We start from the raw sequence: 26,590 nt of genomic DNA on the forward strand, positions 1-26,590 counted from the left end.
ACTACAACTGGTACCATGCTGTTTAAAAAGTAATACAGAATGTCACATAAAGTAGTGAGAGCTAAACAAGACATTGCCCAAGTACATTAAGAGCACATTAAGAGGCAGATGATGGGATGACAGGGTGCAAGAGGATGGGAACTCACACCAAGCAAGCTGCTTTGCAGTGAGGTGCCAACACACCCAGCCTCAGCTTCCCCCTCCACCTGCCCCTCCTGCACAGTGGGGCAGAACACCCCAGTGAGGACCTTCTGCAAAAATCAGTTCCATCTTCTGTTCCCACAAGCTCACACACAATGATGGAGCTGCAAAGGAACCGTGGCACTGTGGAGTGAAGCTACTGCTTTGTTACTACACCAAAAGCATTCTGTGCACTAGCACGTCATCCTTCAGTAAACTGGTCAGCAACTACAAAGTGCAATTGCAGGGAAAATTAAGGTAAAAAAATAGATTACACATCTGAGAGTTACAAAAAAGCAAGCCTTCAGTTCAAATAACTGATTTTATTGTTTTTAAACAGTGAGTTTATTTACTGCCTAATCATGAAATCCCTGACAAATAAGCAGTTCTACTAATTTAAATGTTTGCATAAATAGGGATAGCTTGTCATTTAGTATAGTCAAGACTGAGTGAAGTACTACCTGCACAGAAAAATCATCAGTGCAACATCGTAACACAGACATGTTTTAAGCATGAAAAAACCTCTCAAAAATATCAATACACATCTTTTTCTCTGAGAAACTGAGGCGGTGCTTCTTTCAAATGAAGCTCCTCTTCTGTTACCAATATAGACCTGATTTTTAAAGCATCAATACTTTTCAATAGCAAATGATTGTACTTCTACATTCAAGATACAGCACACTTTTTTTTCAGTGAATCTCAGTTTAAGATAGTCTATATTTAAATAATCTGTATATTACATATAAAAATACACATCTCTACCATAAATGAGGTCTTGTCTCCTTCTAAATGCCCAAGCCTTTTGGCCACCTGCCCTCACCATAAGTCTTACTCATCTTAAGCTCTGACACATTCATCAGGCAAATTCTGCCACCATCTACTCAGAGAAGTATTTCCTCAACATACAGTCCCAGAACACAACTAAAATGCAACTCAAAACACATATATATAACTTTTCAAATGAGTGTTCAAAGCGTGTTGCTTAGAATTTAATTCAAGTTGCTGATTGAGAAATTCTTGACATTCAAGCCAGCAGCATAAATTCAACCTCCCCACTATGTCTCAGAGTTCTGTGCATCTCCAAGTAAGCTCACATTAATTTCCAGTCCTTCCATTAACAGATGACTAGGGGATAGCTTACACTGATCAATTTATATTTCCAATGCAAACACACCTGTTGATTTCCATGTGCAGCCACAGCACACAGATCAGCTGAAGGCTGAATGTTCTCATATTGAGACATCAACAGGTAAATTCCCCGTTGCACTACATTCTGATGTACATTTCACAAAAGCAGTGCTAAATTTGTTTCCTCAAGAGTGAACCTATCTGTAACACTTAAGAGCACACTAAACAACATAATTAAAGATATTAATCAAAGTGGAGTTGTAAAACATTGCTCAAACTTTAGCATTGTTCAATTTACTTTAAATTCCTTAGCCATAAAGGAAACCTATTATCTCATTAGGCTGGCAAATGAGTAGTGCCCGCAAGCATGGCCACAAGATGAACACACACCCACATTTCTTTCAACTGTTGTTTCAACCTGGGCAGAAGTATATTAGCTTTGTTAGCAAGACAGTGTCCTCTTACTGTTAAATTCTTAAATTAATAAATTAAGGCTATTAATATGCATAGACTGAGGGCTACCATGGTGATAGGAACTCCTGGAAGGAGACCTCACCAGCTTCCACAATGGTTAGTGTACCTGGGTTTCTTGAACCAAGCCAGGCAGATACGCCTATACTTTTAAATGTTAATCCTTTCTGTTCCAAAGCTCCTATCTATATATTTTTTTTCAAAGTAAATATATAAGTTACCTCACTGTCATGCAAAGCATAAAGTCATCAATTTCTTCATTAAAAGAAGGCAAATATGCTCTCTTAGCTACTGGAATAAGAAGTACCTGAATATAGTCTTGGTGAAACCAACCAAGGTAAACCTCAAAGTAATACTGTGGGGGAAAAAGAAAAAAACCTAAAAATGGCAGCTACCTAATCAACTGTGCATACAACTAATGAACTAATGTTACTATTTCCAAGATCTATAACACCTGAAGTCAGTTATCTAGAAGCCATCACAGGAATAGTGGAAATTTCAAAATTCAGAATTTCAAGAAGTAACTTTTCTCTGGGGAGGCAAGCAACAGGACCCAGCACACAGCGCTCAGGCTGTTTTGCAGTCTCTCTGTCCAACATCTATCAATTTTGGGAAAGAGATGCACAGATCAAGGCAGCAAGACCAAATATTGAATCTATGAATAGTTTTTCTTTTATGCTGAAAGACATTTGTTTTAATGATAAAAATAGGCATGATAAATACTTGCCACTGTCTCAGAATCAACATCTTAAGGAGATATTTCAGAATAAATGAAGGGAATAAAGATTTGTGTGAGCATTCAAACATGTTCAGGTGAAAAAAAGACTGTGTCTGAATTTCACAAGCTTCACAAATATCTGTTACTAAAACTGAACAATTTCAGAATTTGCATTGGCACAATTTGAAACTGAAGATATGAAAGAACTCATTCTCTAGGAAAAACAATAATTTAAATTTAAAGCTTTGAGAGACCAGGTGTATGAAATTTAAAATAACTAGAAGTAGTACCATAAATAGAAAGTCACGCTCAGAATATAGATAAAAAGGAAGAAATGCTGGAGAAAAAGAATAAAATTGTGTCTGTGCTGAGGTACAAATAGAAGGTTCTATAATACAGGATTAACTCTTTCAATGGCAAATACTTCACATACAAAAATCAAGCCAAGATTCACTTATCACATAATTCAAACTTTACATGTAATAAAGGCAAGGCAATACTCAGTTATGGCCTGTCAAATATTTACCCCACTAACATTATCTACAAAAGCACTTTACCATTTTGTACACAGTGATTCCTTATGCACATTGAAAGGCTTTCTGTTAAAAAAACATTATATACATATCTGTACACAATTCCAACAACCATGCGCCATCTCCCAGTGGAATTCTTAAAGCAAGATACCTGAGGTTTCTCAATATCTTCAATTTCTCTATCACAAACCTAAATATACATTTCAGATTTTACAAAAGGACACCTCCCTGGAATATGTGCATTATCATTTTAAAAAATTATAGCTTTAAGGAGCTGAAAAAGATTGCCTCCATCCAAGAGACTTCATTTTCACTCTTGCACATTTAGGAATGTCCTCCCTCCCCAGGACTTTCCAGAGACAGAGGCAGAACAGCATTAGGGTGCACGCCTTCAATGCAGACACCACGGGATCTCTGCTGTCTTAGGAAAGTCAGGAAGAGTATGTCAGTAGGATGAAGAACTTCCTCCAGCTAGTGAATATCTGAAGAGGAAAAGAAATAGTTACTGTGGCAACTTTTAGAAAGGCATTCTACAACAAGCAGCAATGAAGTTATTCCATTTTATGCCGTTGAAGTTCTGGCCTTTTTCCTTGCACAATGGTACTCACCACTGCCACCACACTTTAAAGGAAGAGCCATGGAGCTGAACAACTCCTGAAATACACCCATTAGAGTACCACTGCTTTCCTAACATCAACAACCTGTGCTCATGTGTTACTGAGTAGCACATAATGATGGAAGTGACTCCAACTTTCCTACTTCATAAGTTTACATCAAACCTTTTCAACAGAAAAACTGTACTTCTTGATCTAAGCAGATTCTTAAATCATCCAAAGAAATAAGCACACATTTTAATCACATTAAGTTTCCGGTAAACTTCAAACATCCAAGATCAAAACTGGAGGAGGAAGGATTCACTCACTATCTATTCTGATAGTCCCAATTATTAGGGCAGCTATTCTGAGGGTCCCAATTCATTCATTCAGACAAACTTACAAAATCCAGTCTAACCAATCATAAGGGAAAGTGAAAATGTCATTAGAAACTTGTTGTTGAAAACCTATCTTCAGTACTTAGCTACCAAATTGAGAGGATATTGAATGACCGAATGATACAACAGAGAATACTTCTTGTAGCACTCAAACAAAAAGGAACTATTTTTTCAGAATTTGACTAGCTCCAAAAAAATAGCTTTATCCACAAGGGAAACCTTACTAACCTATGGAATGATTCAAGCTCATTTTAAGTGGGAGTTCTTGCTATTCATTCTTTCGCTCCCTTTCTGGAGTCATCATCCCATACTAGCTGGCATATCATCCCTGAAAAGAAGAGAAAGTTCACCCAGATATGATCCACTGACAAACATTCTCTCTGAGTAATTCTTTCTCTCCTTGAAAGAGAATCAAGTGCCTGCCTCCACTGTTCTAAGACACTATGACCAAAAATCAGTAACAGTCCAAGGAAGCAGAACAGAAGGAAAACAATGCTAAATAGGTATATAAAGGGTTCTGCAATCTTTCTTGTAGGACAAAAATGATGAATGTTGCTGTTGTGACAGAACAAGTAAGATCACCTCCAGCCTCCCCAGAAATGCCCATGGCTGGACAACTGTCTCCACATGGTCATTTTTCAGCCTCAACTGCAGCATCAAATCTTTGAGGTTTCCAGTTCCAGGAAGATCCCGTACCAGACTGATAAAAATATGACACTGAAATATTAGCTGATGAAAGACTGGATTCAGTTTTGGAACCCCTAATGGAAACAAACTGAGATGGAAGCTCCAGAAACTCTTTCAAGCCTGCCAGGATCAAATGAGACAGGACAGGACATCTGGCATTAGAAGTAACCTTTCAGCACTGGAGATGCTGACTGGGCTTCATTCTTAACAGCCCATAAAGCAACAAACACAATTGCTTGCAGGTTTCTCGGCATTGGTTTTTATTGAAGGAGAAAGTGTCAGCCTGGAAATCTTGTGCTTCAACTTCAAAGCTGCGAATTCCTAAACTTTACCAAGCTGTGGTTAGAGACAGTATAAGGAAGACACCTGCTCAGGGTGATAATTTTCCATGTAGTGGCTCACGAATAATCATTGACATGAGTTTTTTCTAGTACCAAGCAATCCAATCTGGCTGCTGTGAGATTCACAACAACTGTGAGCCCCTGGATTCAAGGTTGCAATTTTATGCCTCTTCCAACAGCAATTCTGAATTTTATACCACTCATCTTTTCTTGTGCAGCATTTGAATGAACAGAAAATTGAGTATTTGTTAATAATATATTCCTAACCAAGGCAGTTAGAAAATCTCATACGAAATCTGGCCTTTTGAATTAAGACCAAATAATGGTTTTGGAGGTGCCGCCAAAAGGCCATACAGACTGTCTTTAATGAATGAACAAGGAACCACTGACTATGTGAGTGAAAGAAACACAGACCAACTGAACAGTCAATTTATCCACGCGGGCAAAGGCAACTATGAGTGACACAGAGTGCTCTCTGCAATACACACTCAGACACCAAGAAAGTGTGTGTCTCTCATGTGAACTGCAAAGGAAAAAGCCTGTCCAGTCTCATTTGACACACAATATGCACACCAACAGGATGAACATACATATGTGCTATAACCTGAAGCTAGAAATTACAATTGCTGCTATGATTAGGTTTTTTTCCAGTAAGCAAACACAATTGCACAAACTGCAGGCACAAGCATTTTTCTTCTCCATTAGAAACAGAAATTAATTTTTTCAATTTAACACAAACCAAATATTTGTAGAATCAGATTTGCAGCTTTCTGTAGGCCATACTGAAATAGTTTCATTACCTCTGAAGCCTCTGCACAAGGTGTGACACCATGGTATCTGCAATGCCTGGACAAACCTCTTCAGCTAAATAAACTGCCTTCCTCAGTTCTTCTATGGAATCTGTGTTACCACCACACACTTCACTCTTCTCTTTCAACTGAAATGAAACCAGGAAGAAATATATTAATAAGATACTAATAAATATTTCTATACACAAATATATTAATAAGATACTAATAAATATTTCTATACACAATATAACACAGAAGCTTGTCAGGAAGTGACTGTCAGAGATCACAATGTCAGCATTTGACCGTCATCATACACCCTCGCATGCTGAAAACTTTTATCAAGCAGAAGTTAGTCTTTGCAGTACTTCTCAGGATGTCATTCATCTTCACACATCTCCAATCTTCACACATCCTTTTCAGCATGCTCACAGTCAAAAATACAAAGTACCCCAAGGAAAAAAGAGCAGTATTTACCCATAGCTGTTTGTTTCAAGATGTGCTTCCTATGCTTACTTTAGTATACATACTTGGACGCCTATACCTTATACACATACACTGAAGTAACTTTATCAACTTTTTAAATAATCATATCTTCATAAATTCTTCTCTTACTCTTCATGTATTCTTTTTCAAAGTTGTTTTTAAATATTTGGGGAAAAAGTAAGAAAAATATAAAACTCAAAATGGGAACAAAATACAGTTTTCAACACTGAAATTCAGAAATGAAATTCTTGATGATCTAGTCCACAACTGTATCTTGGAACAGTGAAGAGCTTGAAATTTGTAATAAGATAAATACATAACATAGTGTTAAAAATAGAATGCTGCAATCCAAACATTTACACACCTTCTTCTTGTCATGTTCATTGCTTTAGACCAGCATGGCTGATGTTACTACCATGCATATGAAGTATTTAGGAGCAAAATACAGATTTCAAAAGCAGGCACACATGAAAGCAAAGGGCACAACTAAAACTTAACACAGCAAGTTCAAAATGGGTAGTAGCAACCTCAGGTGTCATTCACTAACTTTTTCAATTTTTTTCAGAGACATAAATCTTGGAGCTGTTATGTTTTAAAGCAATAACTTACCTCTGCAAATAAAGGGGATATAACTGTAGACAGGCATTGGGATAGAGGCCTCTTTGGGATATCCTTTTCCTTTAAAGGAAAAAAAAAATCTAACCAATTTTATTTCTGAAAAAAAGCATCCTCATTGTATTCTAATTAAAGAGAAAATGTAGTTCCAACATGCTACACTTTATGAAAACTTTGTTTCCATATATGTAAAATATTCTACAACATACTATTCCAAAGCAGTGTGGAAAATAGAGGCTGAATTAAAATTTGAGATTGCAGCACCTCAAATACATGCAAGCTCAAAATTAGAAAGGGAAAAAAAAAAAACAAATCCACAAACCAAAACCCCCAAACTCCTACAATCCTACTGAGCATGAACTAAATCATAGACATGCTGATGTTTACTAGGTTCAACCCACACGATACAATATATTTCTGCAGAATTTTCAGAGCCAGCACAGCAACCACCTGCTTTGGCCACACAGGTTGCAGAAAATACAATGGACCAGTTCCTAAACATCCCTTATTCTGGGTTAAGTTTGTTTTTCTTGGGTTTTTTTTTTTTTTGGACACAGGCACATCCTATTCTTTGTTACATTGTAGTCTTTTTCCTTAAAAGACCAAAATGCCTTCTCCAGAACTCCAGCCTAGATTTTCACTGTACTGGTTTTAGTTTACTATACAGAAGGAAGATTTTAAAAATACAGTATGGCCTGGTCTTCCTCCAGTGGTTGTATTTCACATACTAGATAAACATTTTGGTACATATTTTGTCAACTACAAAAAAGGACACATTAACAGAATGCCCAAACTTCAAGACTTATTCAGAAAGTTTCGTGAAAGGCAACCATAGAAAATACATTTTTAGCAAAAATTCTGGAAGTTTCACAATATAAATGCTTTTAAAGGCATAAAATAAAATCACCCCACTAAATTATTAAAGCAAGAATTATCTCCTTGTATTATGAAGTCAGTATTTTCAGCACCTTATTTCTTTGCAAGTCCAAAGGCTGGGCCGCTCCATTCTCTAGATTCTTGGGGTCTTTTTCTCTTATTGTAAAGATCCACTCTTCTGAATCACTCCCACCTGAAGCCTGACCATCTGCTTCACTTCGGGGGGGGGGGGGGGGGGGGGAAATAAACAAATCAATTTTTATTACCTACACCTCACTGCTGATGTTCATTCAATATACACGTTAAACATAAAAACTACAGTAAAGACCAAGATCAGGATTCTGTTGTGCAGGCTACTACATATAAAGACAAGTATGAAAATTCAGGTAACTTATCTTTTGTGTAAATTAAAAAAATTAAACCAAGATACTTCACCAAATGTAAGAAAGTGAGGTATTACAGATTGAAAACATTTTCCCAAGTCACATCAACAAGTTACATGAAATGTTTTATTGCCATCTGAAAACTGGCTTTAGCAGAGTACCTCAAACCATTAGGGAAAGGGGAGGAAATTAGAAAACTTAATTCACTTTTCTTGCCTAGAAAAATAGGTAAGACTGTTGTCACTGGAAGACATGAAACCTTTAATACTGTAAACAAATATACAGCTGTAATGTCACTCAAGAAATAACTCGATGCTAGTCATTAGCATTGCAGAGAATAGCTGTGTCTTCTTTACTATGAGGTATTTCATCCATTTGTATATAAATTGTAGCAATCTCTTCACTTGAATTTCATTTGCAGTGTTACTTGGCTGTTCAGCTTGAGACCCTCTGCTTGCAGAACAGCTGGCCCTATGTCTAGGAAGAACCAGGGACCCTACGTATAAGAGAAGGTAGCACAGAATATGGACCAGAAGAGTTGTTCTCGGTGACTTTTACTTGCATGAAATCCCTGGCAACACTGAAATTAAGATTTCATTCGTTTACCAAGTCCACTAAGATGAAAAGCTGCACACAGAAATATATGTGCTAAAAATAACTCCTTGGCTGCTCACAAAGGGTATGTTATAGACTCATCAAACTTACGTATCCGAGTCATCAGAACTGGAGTCGTCGTGACTTTGCTCAGACTTCCACCTCTTGTGCCTGTCAATGAGGTCAGCCAAGTAAGACGTTTTCTTGGAGTTTCGTAAAATGAATTTGTGTTTTAAAAGCTCTTTTGCAGTAGGTCTCTTAAAAGAAAAAAAAGAGAGGGTTGGGGTTTTTTTCCATGTTTGAGGAGTGTTAAGTGACTCACTATAAAAACAAAGAAATCCAGAGTTTAGTCTTGATACAAATGAGATTTTAAATATATACCATATCTAAAAATGTACCTGTCACTTATGTCACACTGTAATAGAAAAGCTGAACGACACTTATTCAAGCAATTCATGTAAACCAGTCAAGCTCTCTACTATAAACTGACAAACATGAAACTCACAAAGCTTGGGTCCTTGTTTAAGCAGGCCTCAACAAATTCTTTGAGGGATTTACTGAAGTTTCCTTCCAGCGTTGGTGGATTGTTCTTAGGAATGAGGAACAAAACTTTCATTGGATGTAATTCTGAATGAGGTGGCTCTCCTTTCGCAAGTTCTATGGCTGTTATGCCCAATGACCAGATATCTGCCTGTAAGAAAAATTGCTTTTAAGATTAGGTTGGAGAAAGAAAATAAAGTGTTGGCTTGCTATTCTAGTTTAACCAGCAACACACATCTGCTTGCTCACACTGTCCCCTGGTGGAATGGGGGTAGGGGAGGAAGAGATTTTGAAAGGTAAGGGGGAGAAAACTTGTGGGTTATGAAGAGTTTAATAATCGAAATAAAATAACAACAATAATAAATTGTGATGAAAATGAAAATAACAAAGAGAAATAAAACCCAAGAAAGGCAAGTGATGTAAGTGGAAACAGCTGCTCACCACCAACAAAAAGATGCTCAGCCAGTCCCTGAGCAGCAGACCCCGGCCCACCTTCCCCCTGGTTTTATTGCTGAGCATGAGGCCACATGGTATGGAATATCCCTCTGCTCAGCTGGGATCGACTGTCCTGGCTGAATCCCCTCCCAGCTCCTTGTGCACCCCCAGCATGCTCACTGGTGGGTGAAAAGCAGAAGAGGCCTTGACTCTGTGCAAACACTGCTCAGCAGAAAGGAAAACATCCCTGAGTTATCAACACTGTTGCAGCACAAATCCAAAACACAGTCACATACCAGCTTCTGTGAAGAAAATAAATTTTACCCCAGTCAAAACCACCACACTTGTAAAGGAGATTTTTAAGCTTTACTGTAAATAACTTCATATGTAAATTGGTGTTGTTACCATTTTTTTATGTGATTAGCCACATAGCCCAAGTAAACAGAGTTTCTTGGCTGTCTTCACTCTACATTATAAAACAGTTCTACTAAGCAGAGTTTAAAATTTTTTGAAATCAATACTATTACACCAAAAAGCAAAGGTAGAGTTGTTGTAAACTAGCATTTTATCTGCCATATTCAAGTACACTATGTAAATATGGGGTAAGTCTAAAATATTTACATAAAGGAAAATGTTTTAACTTGCACAAGATCTTTCCTCAACATAAATTTGCTAGTACAACCATCAGAAATTTAATACATTAGCATATAACCTTCCTGAGGTTTAACACTGTTCTTATATATCATTCCTACTCACAGACTAGAGAAATGCAGTCTTGAACACCAATATTCAGCTTTTTGGTCCAAGTAGCCTCTGAAAGTTTTCACCATCAGAATGTGCTACTCTTTCTAGGGAATGCTGCCTCCCTAGATACAAATCCTCTTGCAAATCTGACTGAAGTAATGTGAAATAATGCATTATAATTCTCTTATGTTTTGCTGAAATCACAGACCCAGAAGTCAAGAGAACGGATAATAAACCTGTCAGAAAGGTAAAAGAAAAAATTTTCACAGAAACATCTATTCCAAGGACAAGATACCAATTAAAAATATTTATGTTTTGGGGTTTTTCTGTTTCTTTTTAAGTGAAAGCAGAACAAAGACTTATTCTCAGGAAAACAGAAAAGATCTGACATGAGCTGTCTGGTTTTATTCCCAAACAGAGCATTTGGAATTTTGCCATGCTGTAAACAGATCTATTTCCAGGTATGGGATAGAGCAGAGATTTCATTTATCACTGCTGTCTTTACTAAATATCCCTCAACTGCCCTGTGGATTCTCGTGGTTATCTTTGACTGACTTGTACACATCCATTCCACTGTCACAGCCACAGTGCCTGGCCCAAAACAAGCTCCCCCTTCTTTGTTCAGACAGTATCCTACTGTTAAGAGCTTAGTTACTTAATTTTGCAAGCAAGAATGAAAAAAAAAAAAAATCAGAGTCAATTAGCACACCGTCGAATTTATGAAATGCCATTTTGTTAGCCCACGTTACAGAACAGTTCCTGAGCACAAAGAATTACATAAGCACATGAGCCCCGAGTTTCATTTGTCTTAATAAGCGCATTAGCAGCTAAGCTCTCCTCAAGCCTAATTGTGAGTAACCTCCCTGTAGCAGGAAAGCTTTTCTTGGTTACAAAATAAAAATGTCACCTGCGAAGATGAGTCTTCATTGTAACAACTGAGCATTATTATTTCCAATTTATTCAGAGTTTCAGTTTCTCAAGAGGGAAGTGTTAAAGCCACATAAATGGACAGATTTTCTCCTGCCAGACTTTTGGTCCCAGGTGGAGCATGTGTATATATAAGTATAAACATCAAATTTACATGTGTATGAGTGCAGAGATACCCACTTGCACACACACATATGTCTGTAAATACTTCCATTTTCCCTCGTGTATTTATAACTGTACTGCTAGTGACCTTCCTCTACAAAAATGAACAAAAAAGTGCAAAAACCATGGCTGCACACTAGACTCTTTGAAGTCCAAGTTGGGTTTTGGAACCCATTCCTGTTGAAAACATCAAAAATAACTCTGGAACCTCTGGGACCATATCCTCCCTTTTCACAGATAAGAAAGGGAGTACCAACTGCATGTGTATCCAATTAGGCATTTCTAGGATGCACTTGACTGTGACAATGAAACACCAGGACAAGCACAAATGAGTCCTCCAAACGGAGAGGGATAAGCATGACCTTAGGAAGTGGTGACACTACATTATCATTAAGTTTTATCACGTGTTGTGAATTTTAGAGTTTCAGATCTTGAACAAAAATTCTACTTCTTTTTCCAAGTTCAGATGACAGTCAGCATGTCACTGGTAACTACTATTTACCACAGTACTGCCATAAGCCTTTCCTCTTCTAATCTAATGAGTAAAATTCAATCTGGCTTTGAAGCTCCTGTAAGTCAAAGAAAACAGTCTATGTGCAAGAGAAAGCCGTTTTCAAATTAAATATCTATTTTTTACTGTACAAGTTTTATAGTAGAAAGAACAGAGAATTTGATATGTGAAAAATGAAGCAGGTTAAGAAAACAGGTTTTCATATAAGACAGGAATCAAAACAGGAAGCAGAAGCACTGCCAAAAACTAGAGCCCTTTCAAGCTTTTATTGGGAATCCCTCATCAAGTATCCAAGACTCTTATGTCTATGTGACATTGCAGACAGGAACAGCCAGAATGGAAAACCTAAGGGCTGAATCATGCTTTGTCCAAGTGATGATCATTCCCAGAAGCCAAACCTCAAAAAAACAAAAAAAAAAAAAAAAAAAAAAAAAACCCCAACCAACCAAAACAAATAAACAAACTAAAAATCCCCTACAAAAACAGATGAAGAAAAAAACCACCAACCACCATTCAAAAAATCTGTACTCAACTTTAAATTGGGAATTTGGAGTCATTTAAGCTTCTAGAGGCTCTACAGTGTTTTGCTTGTTATAGACTCTTTACAGAAAGATATCAAATAGGGAATTAAGCAATACTACAGCCTAGACCAGAGTCAGCCAAGTCCAGTTGGCAAGTGCAAAGAAACACCCCAACCTCATTGCACGGAGATACGGCCAATCAACAAATCCCTACAGGGGAATCAAGAAGAGATGGGCAAGGAAGATGAGCTCAGGGAAGAACATAAGGAAATACTACTAATTATCATAAAGAAAGCTAATCTTAATACAAGTGAGGCTTGAGGGTGACCTTTGTTTCAGACATACAGCTGCAGCAGTGGATCATGGGGTTGGGTAAAGAGCCTTCCCTGATACCATGGGTGTCCTGCTGAGCTAGCCAGGCCATGTGGCAGGGAGAAGGCAGGGGCAGCAAAGAGCTGTATATGTACCTCAAACAAATGCATAAAAGCATAAAAAGCAAAAAAACCCCAAGCAACCAACAGAATGAACTTTGAAAAAAGCAATAGGCTTGAGCTGGCTTTAATGCACATATTCCTCCCTGGCAACAAGGGACACACAGTGCCATACTGGTGAGAATATGGAGAACAGTAATGGAATCACACTTCTGTTGTGACCCAACCATGTATTACAATTGATATATATTGTGCTTGTGTTGAGATTTCAGTACGCTGATGTGCCACTCTGTTAAATCAAAATCCTGGGTATAAATGAATTTGGTACTATAATTAACACCCCCGAATGGCAAATCTGAAAGAATATGGTCAGAGTAGCACAGACCCACACAGCACATCCTGCCAGAGATGAGTAACAGCACTTTCAAACGACACTTTCACAGCTACCAAATCCATATTCTTCAACTGTGTTGCTGGCTATTTTTTCTAAAAACAAGAGGAAGAGTTCTAACATTTTGTAGCTATTTGCTCTCTTCTACTTTTAAACAGCCAAAAATACTCATCAATAGAGTGGGCTAAAAGGTGATGGGATGTACTCGTGAATACTGTCATTACTTCTTGCCATCTGGGCTGTCTTAATAAACTAGGAAACTTAAACTTTGGATACAAATTAGGAAATCTTTCCTCACCAACAGCTTTTAGCTGCTAGGTGTCATCTAAACACACCCTCATGTAGACACAGCGAAAGTTATTAGCTACAGTCTGAAGACCAACCTATGTAATTCAAGTTAGAAAAAGGAAGAGACTTTGGTAGTGCCTTGAAGTACCTTACCTTTGAATCATATGCTGACTGCTTTATTACTTCAGGTGCCATCCAAAATGGTGTTCCCACAAAGGTATTCCTCTTTATCTGTGTATCTGTTAGCTGTCCTGCTACTCCAAAATCTGCCAGCTTTACCTCCCCTTGTTCAGACAGCAATACATTAGCAGCTGGAATAAAGAAGAGGAAATAGCAGAAATGAAGACATTTGACACCATTTGACAGTGTATGGGTGCTCATTTAGGTTGCATGAGTTTTTCTGATATTCTTTCAACACAAATAAAAAAAACAATTTACCTTTAATATCTCTGTGGATTTTCTTTTCTGAATGCAAGTAATCGAGTCCTTTGAGTATCTCCCTCAATATTGTAGCAATCTGGGTTTCATCAAGTGAGCCAGGTTCTAACTAGAAGATGCAAGAAATGTTTAAATATGTATAAAAAAGGGAGAAACAGAGAACAGAAATAACACTATGACTATTAAAAGAAATTACTTTTTCTGTCACCCGTCAAAACTTCCAATTTTCTAACTTCATAACGTGAGACAAACCAGAATATTATTTTAAAAAAATACATAGTTCTAAACTAAGTGGCCTAATGAATAACAGGCAAAGAAATCATTTATCTAAAATACTACTTAAAGTTTGTTAAGAGTGCCATAAAGACAGAGTCTCAAGTTACTGCTTTGTGGTCAGGTCATAGATATACTTTGAAAAGCATCTGACTGTTAACATTACACTGAACTTAGATGTGCAACTCCACAGACCCTATGTGGACCCAAATCTCAAAGCCTGAGCAAGAACCTAAGGCATAGAAGGTACTGCATCAAGCAGTCTATGATTACATACTGCACTGGATTTTGAGAAACTCTCTAAAACACAACTCAAACTGATAGGCTGAGAGAACATTACATATTTTAAAAAGTTAACTTTTTTCGTGTACTACTGGAAATATAAATCTGCTAATAAAGATTCCAAGTAACTATTCTTATGAGAACAATCAGTAGTGTTAGGTGATCCCAAAGATCTTTGTATCTGATATGAATTCTAAAAGTGAGAATAACACTAAACAGACAGAGGAAAGATCACTACCCAGAGAGACTCCTTAACCAATAAGGGCATCTCAAGAAAGACACTGAAACTTTGTGTCCAACAATTAATACTAGAAATATTCCAGTATTCTAGTTTGCTCCACAATAGCACTCACTGAAGTACAATCAAAAAGTTGTATCTCTAAAGCTTCACTCTGTGAGAATGAAAGCATTTCACATAAGGATTTTCAGATAAAAATTAAAAATAGTCCACCCCTCAGAAATCCTCATGCATAACAACAGAGGCAATATTTCAAGTAACGCAGACGATGCATTTGCTTTATCTTTGCAGCTTTAGTTACAATCTTTTTTGCTTTTCCTTAGCTGTGATAATATACACGGTACTACCACTACCCAAAACCCACTAAGACATTCTCAAAGCTTTGCTCCAGCCAGGCTGTGAGCACCAGTATAAGACTTGGTAACATGACACAGCACAAACAGGGGAAGGCCTCGTATGTCAGATTCAGCTCACCTTAGTGAGGAGGAATTATTGAAAACAGACTAAATCTGGGAATACTAGCACTTGTACCTCAATCACAAACTTGAACTATACTCAAAGTTGAACAAAAATGTACATGCAGTTGCATTATATGTACTTTTTGTTCTGAGGCAGGATTTTTAAATTATCCAGTGCATACTCAAGTACAGAAAACACCAAGCTAGCACGACATGCCTGCACTCCGAACATGGAATTAAGGGTCCCCACTAATTCTTGCCTCGAGTATTAAGACATGGCAAAGCATGCCAGATTCCCATACATTATGGTTGAAAACCATAATGTACATGTTAGAACTAGGTGAACATGCACCAGCACATAAACTGAAAAATCAATGAAGCACATAAACGGTGCTCAATAGACACTTAAATGATTATTTCAGTTCTGTGGTGCAATTTCTTCAATAACATTTTAAGATATGAACAAGGACTTTGTACTATTTCTAGGCAACAAACTTAGAGAATAAACACATGGTCATCACACAAGTGAAATGTGTGTGATGAAAAAAAAGAGAAGAAAATACAGTAACATCTGTTTTCATTTTGCTCTTTTATGCCTATACAGAAAGTAATAAATAATTTCTAAAAGCAAACCCCATTTCTAATTGCTCTTCTGTCAGGAAGAAAAAAGGCTATCACAATAATAAATAAACTTTTTTAATCATATCTTTACAGGGAACATTACAAATTTTTACACAACCATAGAACTCCTAACAGATGTGGAAGCTAAAGGTATAAATGGGTTTGAAAACACACAACTGCAGGAAGACCATGTTTAATACCCCCTTCTGTCTTCTGGATGTCACCAGTGGAATCCCTTTACACTGACCCTGTTCCTTTCACTCTTTCCCCAAGCATGTATCATTGCCCCATTTGACAACTGCAAACTCTGCTGCAAAGACATCCTGCCTCAATTTGTACAACAATTTTCACATACTTAAAACATCCATTATTATTTCTATAATAGTATTTTTTAAATCCACAATAAACATAAGATGGTGTGTCATTTGGGAGGGGGCTTGGGTGCTTTTTAATAGCTAAAGTTAATGTCAGCATCCAGTCACAGAAAACAATCTGCACTGACCCTTCTGAATTCCCATTCAAACCTGGATACTCCATCCCAGGTGCAGAATGAGGCACTTGCTCTTGTTAGATTTCATGTGCTTGGTGATTGCCCAGCCCTCTGGTCTATCCAGAGCTCCCTGCAAGCCCTCTCTACCCTCCATGGAGTCCATAGCTTCTCCTATTTCTTTGAAATATTATTTTTAATACCAGCTGAAATTGCATTTCTGTCTGTTTAGACTTCAGAAAGACTTCAAACAGGGAACCTTCTGTTTACTTGTTTGGGGGAGGGGGTGGTGAGAAAGATACCTTAAAATGTATAAACTAAGAAGAGTGGTGGTGGCAGAACTAAAAAAAGCAAAAAACTATTTTCAGGCACTAATGCTTCTGGCTGACTGAAGATTAGCATTCTATGTTTATATCCTGCTTCCAATATTATGTTGCTTAGTTCCCTTCCATTTACACAAATAATCAATCATGCCTCACAGAAAATAACATTTTTCTGGCATTGACAAATACTTTTCTCCTTCACTGAAAGTGAACATTGCCACAGCCAAATGACCTATTATAGTTTCCAGAATTATAAGGCAGGAAAACAATTATGTGAATTAAAGTAACAAAAAAACATGCAGAATTTACTTACTAGATCAAGGGCAGAGCCTCCACCTAGATATTCCATTATTATCCATAATTTTGTATCCTGCAAAACAAAAAAACGAATAAAAACGTATTAAGGTTAAAAAAAAAAAAAAAGTAGTAACTTAAGTGAATGGGATTTATTCTGGCTTTTTTGCTGAAGAAACTAGCTGTAGTTTTGAAACACCCCTAACATTTAGCTGTTCCTCAAAAGTATCTTTGGATTATTTACTCAAGAGTGTGTTCATCTCTGTGAATGCATGTTTTCAATTTAATTCTGTTCCTCTAAATTAAAAAGAGGAAAGCTACTTCTCATTTCCCAATAGGTAAGAACACAGAACTCTGAAGTTCATTACTTCCAAACAACTGATGCATACCTCGTGTCATACTCAAACTCACTCCATGGTGCCTCTCTTTTGTACTGACACCACTAGAATATAGACAGTATCTGGGGAGAAGAAACTTCTCTTTAACCTCTACAAAAGAGTCAAGCAGCAGAAGGAAACCTCTTGCCTTTGTGCTGACTAGAACCAGCCAAGTATTTTGAGCATATTAACTCCCAAGAGCCATCCACCTCTGTATTCTTATCACATTTCTTTGTGCATTTTTCCAAGTGTCTTCTGAGACAAGAAAGACACTGACAGAGGCCACTCAGCGAAAATGGAGGAGAATGCATTTTCATTTTAAAATTCCAATTATGGACATTCCAAATATCAAATAGTAAGTGTTACATATAACATATTTCCTTTCCTTACAAAATATTATCTCAATTTTGTTGACTATCTTTATTTGTACAGATACCTCAAAATATTTTCTTTAGTAAGCTTCATTTCTATCTGGTTTGAATTGAATTCTAATTTATTCTTCATATTTCTGCATTGTTTCATTTTCTTGAACAGGAGTAGGTTTCCTCCACTAATGCGTACGCATCTGTTATATTGTATAGAATTTTGCACAGTTGTGCTCAAGAAAGATGAAGCAAAGTAGTAATAAAGGTTGTTTAAGATGACTATAATATTTTACTAGCTTCAGCTAGTAAAATAAAAGCTAACAACAACATCAAGCTACTGTATTCCTAAAGAAAAGTTTGGTGCATATTACAGGACTGTTTAACACAAGATAGATACACAATACACTGTGCTAAGAAAGAGACTGGACCCAATCGTTTCTTTCCACTGTTGGCAGCACCTTTTTCCCAAATACACAAAGAGAAGCAGTTAGTCAGCTTTTCCTTGCAGTACCAGCCTTAATACACACAATAAAGCAAAGCCACAAATCTACCATGCAGCCATTCAAGTGAAATTGCTGCATAAAACACACCGGTGGTTTAGTGTTTTTTTAGACTATCAAGTTATTTTAAGCTTTGTTAGTTTCAACTCTATGGTATGTACCAAACTTTCACAAGACCTCTAGCATAATAATATAGATGTCTCCCAGAGCAAGGAGCACATAAATAGCAACAATATTCATTTACTTTGTCCTACAGAATAAAACTTCCTGTAAAAATAATGGCTCACAGCCAGGGCAGCTGACTCTGAATTCTCATCTCTAAGGATGGATTCAAATTTTTAGAGAAGTGGTAAATATACTGCAGGACATAACTTCTCCTAAATCCTGAGGGATTAAAATTTTAGTCCTTAGGACTCACTTAAGTATTTTAGTCATTACTATATCTATAGTTCCACTGCATCCACCTCCTCTCTGGACTCAGAATGCACCTGCTGTAGGTAAATGTGCATTTTTCCTACCTCCAGTTACACATACCATACTATTTTTAGATAAGATCCTGGATTAGAGTTCCTTCATCATCCACTATTTTTAACACACAGATTCAGCTAAATTTAGATACCTTTCTTCAGGAATCAAGTCATGCTATTTCACAAACACAGTCTTGTTAAAAATATTTTAAGAGAGCCAGAAACACGTTTTTTTAGGAAGAAAGACTAATTTAAAAATATAATCTATCTCAGTATCTACAGACAACACCCTGATAGTGCTTACTTACTGCAGACATCACAAATATTCCAAGAACTGTAACTCATCTTGACAGAGTCCCTTACAGTACTGAAATACTTGTTTTTCTGCTAAAAGTTTTTTGTATTTTTCCTGTCCATTCAAGGCTCCAGGTCCTAGCAGTTCCAGAACAAGAACATTTCTGAGACGTGTCTTATAGTGAGTCATCCTAAACTTGATCAAAATGTTGTGTTTATATTTTGGTTCAGTCTGGTAAAATGTGATTAAAGCTACATGAAATTTCCTGAATATTCAAAACTTGCACTTCATTTTAACAGTAACTTAAACACAAACATGTCAACTGCATCATTACGTCCTAGTTCTCTGGAAATGCCCGCATGGGAAAGAACAAGGTAAAGGAAGCAAATAAACCCCTTGACCCAAATATCCACACCACCTCACCTAGAGGTCAACAAGAGATGCATCTTCCCTTTTCTACTATCTCAATTATCTCATGGATTTCAAGAGCTAACAACTTGAAATAAGATATAATTTCCCAAAAGAGGAACTCTCTAGAATGCTAGGTACCAAATTCTCCAGCTGAAAACTAGAAATTAGAGGTAGAAAATAACTAACAAAAATATTTAAGAATGTAATTTTAATTACATAGTAACACAATTGTACAACACAATTACACTACTACACTCATAGTCCTTTAAAATAATCATTTATCATTTCAGTTATTTTTCTAGTTCAATTACTCTTTGCTCTTGAAAATTTCATCATCAGCTGCCTGAGGCCACATGTCTGAATTTACAATACAAAAGCCATTGATCCAGTAAACTCAGTAATTCTACATTTTAAAACAAGTGATGTATGGCAATACAGTTAAAACACACACACACACAACTGTATCTGTATCCCAGTGCAAAGCTAAATAATAGCAATCTATTACAATTATGGCATCTTTTTATCTGGACCCTTATATTCAAAGTTATTTTTAATTCTCTATGGTCCCCCCCTTGCCTCAGAAGTATTACTGAACTTCATTGACTGTTTTGGGGTTTTACTTTTAAAGTTTTCATCATTCATATGAAGTATCTGAACACATTCATATGATGTACCCAAATAGATTTAATTACTATGGTAGCAAATCTTACTGCCACCTTTCCATAATTCTTGCTGGAATTTTTTTTTTTTAGCTTTTTTATACAGAATCTGCATACACTGCTTAACAAGAAGATGCAAATAAATCCGTTTGGTGAGACAGCAGTAATGAATTTCTCAGTATGTATTTCATCTTAGAACCAACAAGCTATATATACCAATTTTATATCTGTGGGGGCTTGGATGCTAGGTATCCCCCAAAAGCACTCTGTCACTTCCTTTCTCACATGGATATGGGAGAGAGAATACTGCAAAAGGTCCATGGGGTGAGGTAAGGACAGGGAGAGAATAATCTCCAGTTGCCCTCATGGGCGAAGCAGAATAAAACTGGGGACATCATTTTAGTTTATTACCAGTCAAACCAGAGTAGGATAATAACAAATAAAACCAAATCTTAAAACTCCTTCCCCCTGGCCCCTTCTTCGTGGGCTTGAATTTTACTTCTAATTTTCTCCACCTCTTCCCCACAGTGGAACAGGGAGATGGTTAATGGGGATTGTGGTCAGCTCATCACACATTGTCTCTGCCACTCCTTCCTCCTCTGAGGGAGGACTCCTCACGCTTCTCCCCTGCACCCACAGGAGACAGTCCTTCATGGACTTCTCCAAGGTGAGTCCAAGGCTGCACTTCTTCATGACCAGCTCCAGTGTGGGTCCCTCCTATGGGGTGCAGTCCTTAGGAGACAGCCTATGGGTCTCCCACAGGCTCACAAGTCCTGTCAAACCTGCTCCAGAGTGGGCTCATCTCTTCATAAGGCCAGAGGTCCTACCAGGAGTCTGCTCCAGTGTGAGCTTCCCACAGGGTCCCAGTCTAACTCGGACACACCCCTGTGTGGGTTGTGTGGGTCTCCTCCATGGGCTGCAGGTGGATCTCTGCACTCCCACTGAATCTCCATGGGCTGCAGTGCCACAGCTCTCTCACCATGCTCTGCACCAGGGGCTGCAGGGGAATCTCAGCTCCAGCATTCAGAGCACCTCCTCCCCCCCTTCTCCACTGACCTTGGTGTTTGCAGAGCTGTTCCTCTCACTTACTCTCACTCCTCTCTCCAGCTGCAGTTGTGCAGTTTTTTTCCTCCCTTCTTAAATGTGTTATCCCAAAGGCACTGCCATAGTCGCTTACAGGCTCAGCTTTGGCCAGCAGCACATCCGTCCTGGAGCCAGCTGGCACTGGCTCTACAGGACTTGGGGAAAGCTTCCAGCAGCTTCTCACAGAAGCTGCCGCTGTGGCCCCCCCACTACCAAAACATGGCCATGCAAACCAGAGAGAATGCCTTCTAACAACAGCACAAGGCCAGCGCAGCACTACTATTGACTTTGGCATCACCACAGCAGTGGGCCTCCTTCTTTCCTGAGTATCTCTGGCATGCTTCACATTCCCCAACACCTATTGTCACTTTCCTTTTTAAAGCTGCCCAAATTCTTTTTTTTGCTTGAACTTCTCACCCTCTTCAGTATATATTCCCCTTCTTCTCACAAACAGAACTCCAAAAGCACTAAATTTTCTTCCATAGCCTAGATTAGTAATTATATAATACACACAACCACTTATACTTTCAAGAAGATGATACATTTATATCCTGACACTAGCAACATTCAGTGCTCCACTTCAAGATCTGAAAAAAGACCAGTTTTCTTCTTTTAAGCATCAGCCACAACACAGCATTGAATCTCCTTCAAAATACATGAAGCCATGGTGAATCATCCATCCAAATTTAGGATTATTATTTCTCTATAAACTTAGATGAGCAGATTAATGAGGGCACATGGAACATTTCCTTTTTCACAGCAAGAACAAGAGGTTTTCCTCTGACACCACGAAACTGAGGAAAGGAACAGCTTTGGAATCTAGAAGAAGCTCTGTTAAGAGTTTCTGTAGATCATTTCCAAACTACGGTTGCTCTTCTCGAGGTCTGACTTCTGATTTTAACTCCGGAACCACAGAAAACCTTACAGCAGCAACTTCAGCTCTAATGAAGTTTCCTTTATCAAGTTACTTCTATACCATGAAAATACTTGCAAAATAAGTGCAGACACAGTAGGTAAAGAATTTCTAGTATGTAAAAATCAAAGACTGTACACTGGAGAAAAGGCCATCCACCAAAAAACTCCTACAGAGTCTCAAAAGTACATTTTAAACTGAAATTTGAGGAGTACAGAAGACTTACAGAAACAAGTAATCAAGATTAACATGTTTGTTTGTAAGGCCTTACAAAGTTAAAAAAAATCTGAATAAACATGGGAGAGGCCTACCTTCAGAGATGCTTTGCATTTCTTTTATGTGAAGAACATACACATTTCTTAGCACAATGATATTATACAGGAGAGACTGAGCTAAAGCAATCAACAAAAGCATGTACTGAGGAAATTGTTTCTAAATCTCCTTTCTTGTGGGAAGGAGAGACTGTAGAGGAAAATCTAAGACAATCACAAGAGAAGGACTGGAAGGACTCTGAAGTAAGTGCACTGAATGACCTGTGCAATTTGAAAACTGTAGTAATAACAGTAAGCATATGTTTGTTTTAAAGTGAAATAAAATCTCCCCACACCTATTGTGAGAAAGGGAATTTCCCAACCTGAACTCACTGTGAGAAAAGGTATTTCCCACCTTAAATTTATGGTACACAATTAGCACCAGAACAAAGTGTATTTATAAACATGTGTAAAAAGCTTGTTTAGTTATGGACACAAGCCATGTCCAAATTCCACTGAGAATCTCTATTTGCAAGCATTTAAATATATATGAACAATTACAAGCTAGAAATGATATATTTGATTGACATAACATAATATATTTTGTAAGTTGATCTATATACAGAAATTTTACCATCACTGAATTAGGAGAAAAACACAGAATATTGAAAAACTAGAAGACACAACCTCAAGTGATCTGAAAAGAACAAACTAGTACCAAAACTGATATTCACTGCACAACATGATGTAAGATAATTTGTTTAATAAACATTTCAGTTATGCCAAAGTAATAAGGGCCAGGAAAAGACTCTGATATTTAAGTACTGGTATAAATTTAGTATTAATATTCATAATTCTCCAAGCATAAGACACCAGATTAAAAGAACCTTGAAACACACAATGCACACAACAGGGTAACTTCTCTAAATTGCATTCCTGGTACAAGTTGTTACCATTACATGGAGATTTGTCTTCTGTAACTTTGTATTTAAAAACCCATAGAAGCCTGACACGTGTAGCAATCAGAAGTTTTTTAAATCCTCACATACTAATTCTTAAATGCTTGACTTGAAAAACAAGATGCAGACATCACGGATCTTGTCTTCCATATCTACTTTAAGCCACCTTTCCAACTGATTCCCTCCATTTTTGAAAGAAAGAAGGATATTTTCAGGATCTATTCACCCTTGTGCTTTTAACTGCATCTGAAGTCGCTGCTGTTCGTCAAAGCCACCAGGTGGCAGAATCATGTAATGCCAAAGATGCTTCCATCCACCCCACACCCCCAAAAAAAGAAGGGCCTGCCCCAAAACAAGCCATGTAACCCATCGAAGAAGCACAAAGCTACCTGTCTAAAATGAATCTGAAAACATTTATCACTCCGATACCCTTCATAACAAGAGGAAGAATGATTAACCAGAGAAATATATCTTAAAGGATATGATAATTCATATACCTGAATTCTTCAAAGTGCCTTCCTTTCCTCACAGTCATCAAGCACAGCTTCAGGCACCATCTTATTTATTCACCCTCTCCTTTTAATATCAAGTCACAACTGTAGCCACTATCTCATTATACAAGATGAAGAACCCTGGTATTTGAGCTCTCATTATTTATTAACACACATGGATATTGGGAGATTACATACGAAGATACAGATCAAGCACAAAAAAATTACATTTGGTATGATGCCATAAATAATGCATTCCGGCAGCGACAGGAAATGGCATTTACATATTTGTGGTTCCTGCTCCCAAAACTTTCCACAACACTAAAGGTCACCAACTGTCTCAAATCTGAAAACATGTAACAAGAAGTACCAAGACCTCCAAAATATTGTAAATGTCCTTTCCCAGGAGCTCATACTATCATAACAAATAATACACATACAAGAAAATAATTATTTAAGGCTTTAGAGAGGACACCTATGAGTTGATGTATTGCCATTAGATCCTTGAAATTCATCGGGATTTGCAAACTTTCCAACAGCTGACTGTTCAATTTGTAGACCCACAGATTATTATTAGAACAGATACCAACTGCCAAAATTGAGTTCTTCAGGAGTAACTACAGGGTGGCTATTATTGTTATTCAGCAAATGAACAATTTTGCTAAGGAATACAATTCAGATCTACCTCATGGCCTCAATTCTTGTCATTTTTTGACTAATTATAAATGTTACATATATATATACATATATATATATATACACACACACACACACACATATCTTTTTGGCTCAATTTACATCTAATCAGAACTACACCCAGTGCTGCCATATGTTGACAGCACAGAATGAAGAGTGTAACACTATCTGCTCTTTCGTTCCATTCTTCTAAGTACACAATCCTTGGAAAGGGACAGAAGGTAAGCAATGCATCTCTGAACTTCCAGCAGCCTATCCAGATGCCAGTCTGATTGCTCAATGCCACAGAATAACTCTTTCAACAGCCAGCAAGGATGTGACAAAGGATAGAATCACTGATACCAAAAGTCAGATACTCAAATTAAGTTTCTCCAAAATTCGAACACTATAGGTACCCAATTCTGTTAGTGTAAGTAGTAAATAAAGTCCTTTCCACTGCAAATGGACAGATCACTCCTATTATTCCAAAATTACAGTCCTGTTTAACAGCTATCAGGGAAAGGCTATAATGTTTTAAAAAGTTTTTGGAATTGTCTTCGCAGAAGACAAAGACAGAAAAAAATACCTTTTATGCTAAAACACATCTTTCTAAGACAGTATAGTTTGTTCTTGAAGGCAATCTCAGTAAGCACTGTATTTTTTTCTCCATATCTGAAAGAACAGAAATTTTTTAGCCTCATTAACAAGGAGTAAGAATACCACCATTATTCCAACACTTCCTATGGAGCACAGAGTTCCACAGTGCAGCTAATCCTTTACTTGAACTTTTCTTTGACAATCTAATCATCTGCTAATGTTCTTTCATCTAATTCCTACTACTACAACAACATGAAATTATATAGATCGGTGTTTTATTTGAAAGCTATTTGCTTATGTTATTACAGATTTCATTAAGCAAAACCAAACTCTAGTATTTTCTAAAGACACTTGTTTCAAAGCACTTGAAAGTCAGATGGCATGGAAAGATGATTGTTGGTTTCAAAGAACAAGAGAAACTATTTTATGAGATAATGACACTACACATACAAAGGTTTTCTTCTCGGCCACCAAAGACATTCTCTGGATAAACTGTTCTCTCCCCACCCTGACACAACAATCCATGTCTTAGAGCAGAATCTTCAAGTACAGTCCTGTTTTCTTAGAAAGGTAAAAAATTACTGAAACACCAACAGACACCATGAATTAGTTATCTTTAACCTTGCAAATTAATATACCACCTAGGGGTTTTGAGGTGTAAGAGGACCAAGAGCAGATGCTATGAAATACAGATTAACTATTAATCAAGAAAGTATGACTAATGATCTTGCCATTCCAAAGTAGATCATCTCGTATACTACTAAAGAAAACAGTTTAAATTGATTTTGCTTTCTAAATGAATGAGTTCTACTATCAATTTGAAAGGCTCCAAAGAGAAAGAATGTTGCTTTGAACATCAGCTTTCTCCAGGAAAAACTGACAATAACAGTAACTAGATTCACCTTTAAAAGGAATTCTTTAAGTATTTCATGAATTCCAGAGCCTCCAAATAATATAGCACTTCCTGCCTATAGCTAGGTGTCTCATTTTACCAGAAGCAATGTCCATCAACAGACACTTTTAGACTAGAAAGCGGTCTAGCAATTCTCAGTCCTGTTTCTACTCTTCCTTGCTGAATTTCTAGAGAAGCAGGCATAAGACCAAATTTATTTAAAAATATCCCCCCACAAAAAACCAAACCAACCAAACAACAACAACAAAAATCGAACAAAACCCCCCCAAAAAAAACCCCCACAAACAAAATCACCTACACTTTCACTGACAGTAAAAGGCAGACCAAATGAAGGAAAGGAAAGTTGCCTTTGTTTCCTTCTCATCTGCTCACAGGGAGGGCAATCCATTAATAAACTACATCTGTAATATAGTTTGTCTTAAAGGAAGAGAATGAACCCAGTAATATTTACTGCAGTGCACTACTGCTCATGCCAGCAC

The 26,590-nt window shown here is 37.3% G+C and overlaps 1 protein-coding gene across 1 annotated transcript in view; it reads right to left on the minus strand.

Moving 5' to 3' along the window:
• Positions 1-3,299: 3,299 nt before the first annotated feature.
• STK24 (serine/threonine kinase 24) overlaps positions 3,300-26,590 on the minus strand; it is a 51,074-nt gene continuing 27,783 nt past the window's right edge. Inside the window, exons 3-11 of the mRNA XM_082279059.1 lie at positions 17,175-17,231; positions 14,180-14,288; positions 13,895-14,052; positions 9,297-9,482; positions 8,903-9,048; positions 7,907-8,030; positions 6,933-7,001; positions 5,850-5,986; positions 3,300-3,512 (exon numbers count right to left, since the gene is read on the minus strand). Coding sequence (XP_082135185.1) covers positions 3,476-3,512; positions 5,850-5,986; positions 6,933-7,001; positions 7,907-8,030; positions 8,903-9,048; positions 9,297-9,482; positions 13,895-14,052; positions 14,180-14,288; positions 17,175-17,231 — 1,023 coding nt within the window. The 3' untranslated portion in view covers positions 3,300-3,475. The remainder of the gene's footprint in view (positions 3,513-5,849; positions 5,987-6,932; positions 7,002-7,906; positions 8,031-8,902; positions 9,049-9,296; positions 9,483-13,894; positions 14,053-14,179; positions 14,289-17,174; positions 17,232-26,590) is intronic.

The sequence above is a fragment of the Coloeus monedula genome, assembly GCF_965178545.1.
Source record: "Coloeus monedula genome assembly, chromosome: 3".
Lineage (NCBI taxonomy): Eukaryota > Metazoa > Chordata > Aves > Passeriformes > Corvidae > Coloeus > Coloeus monedula.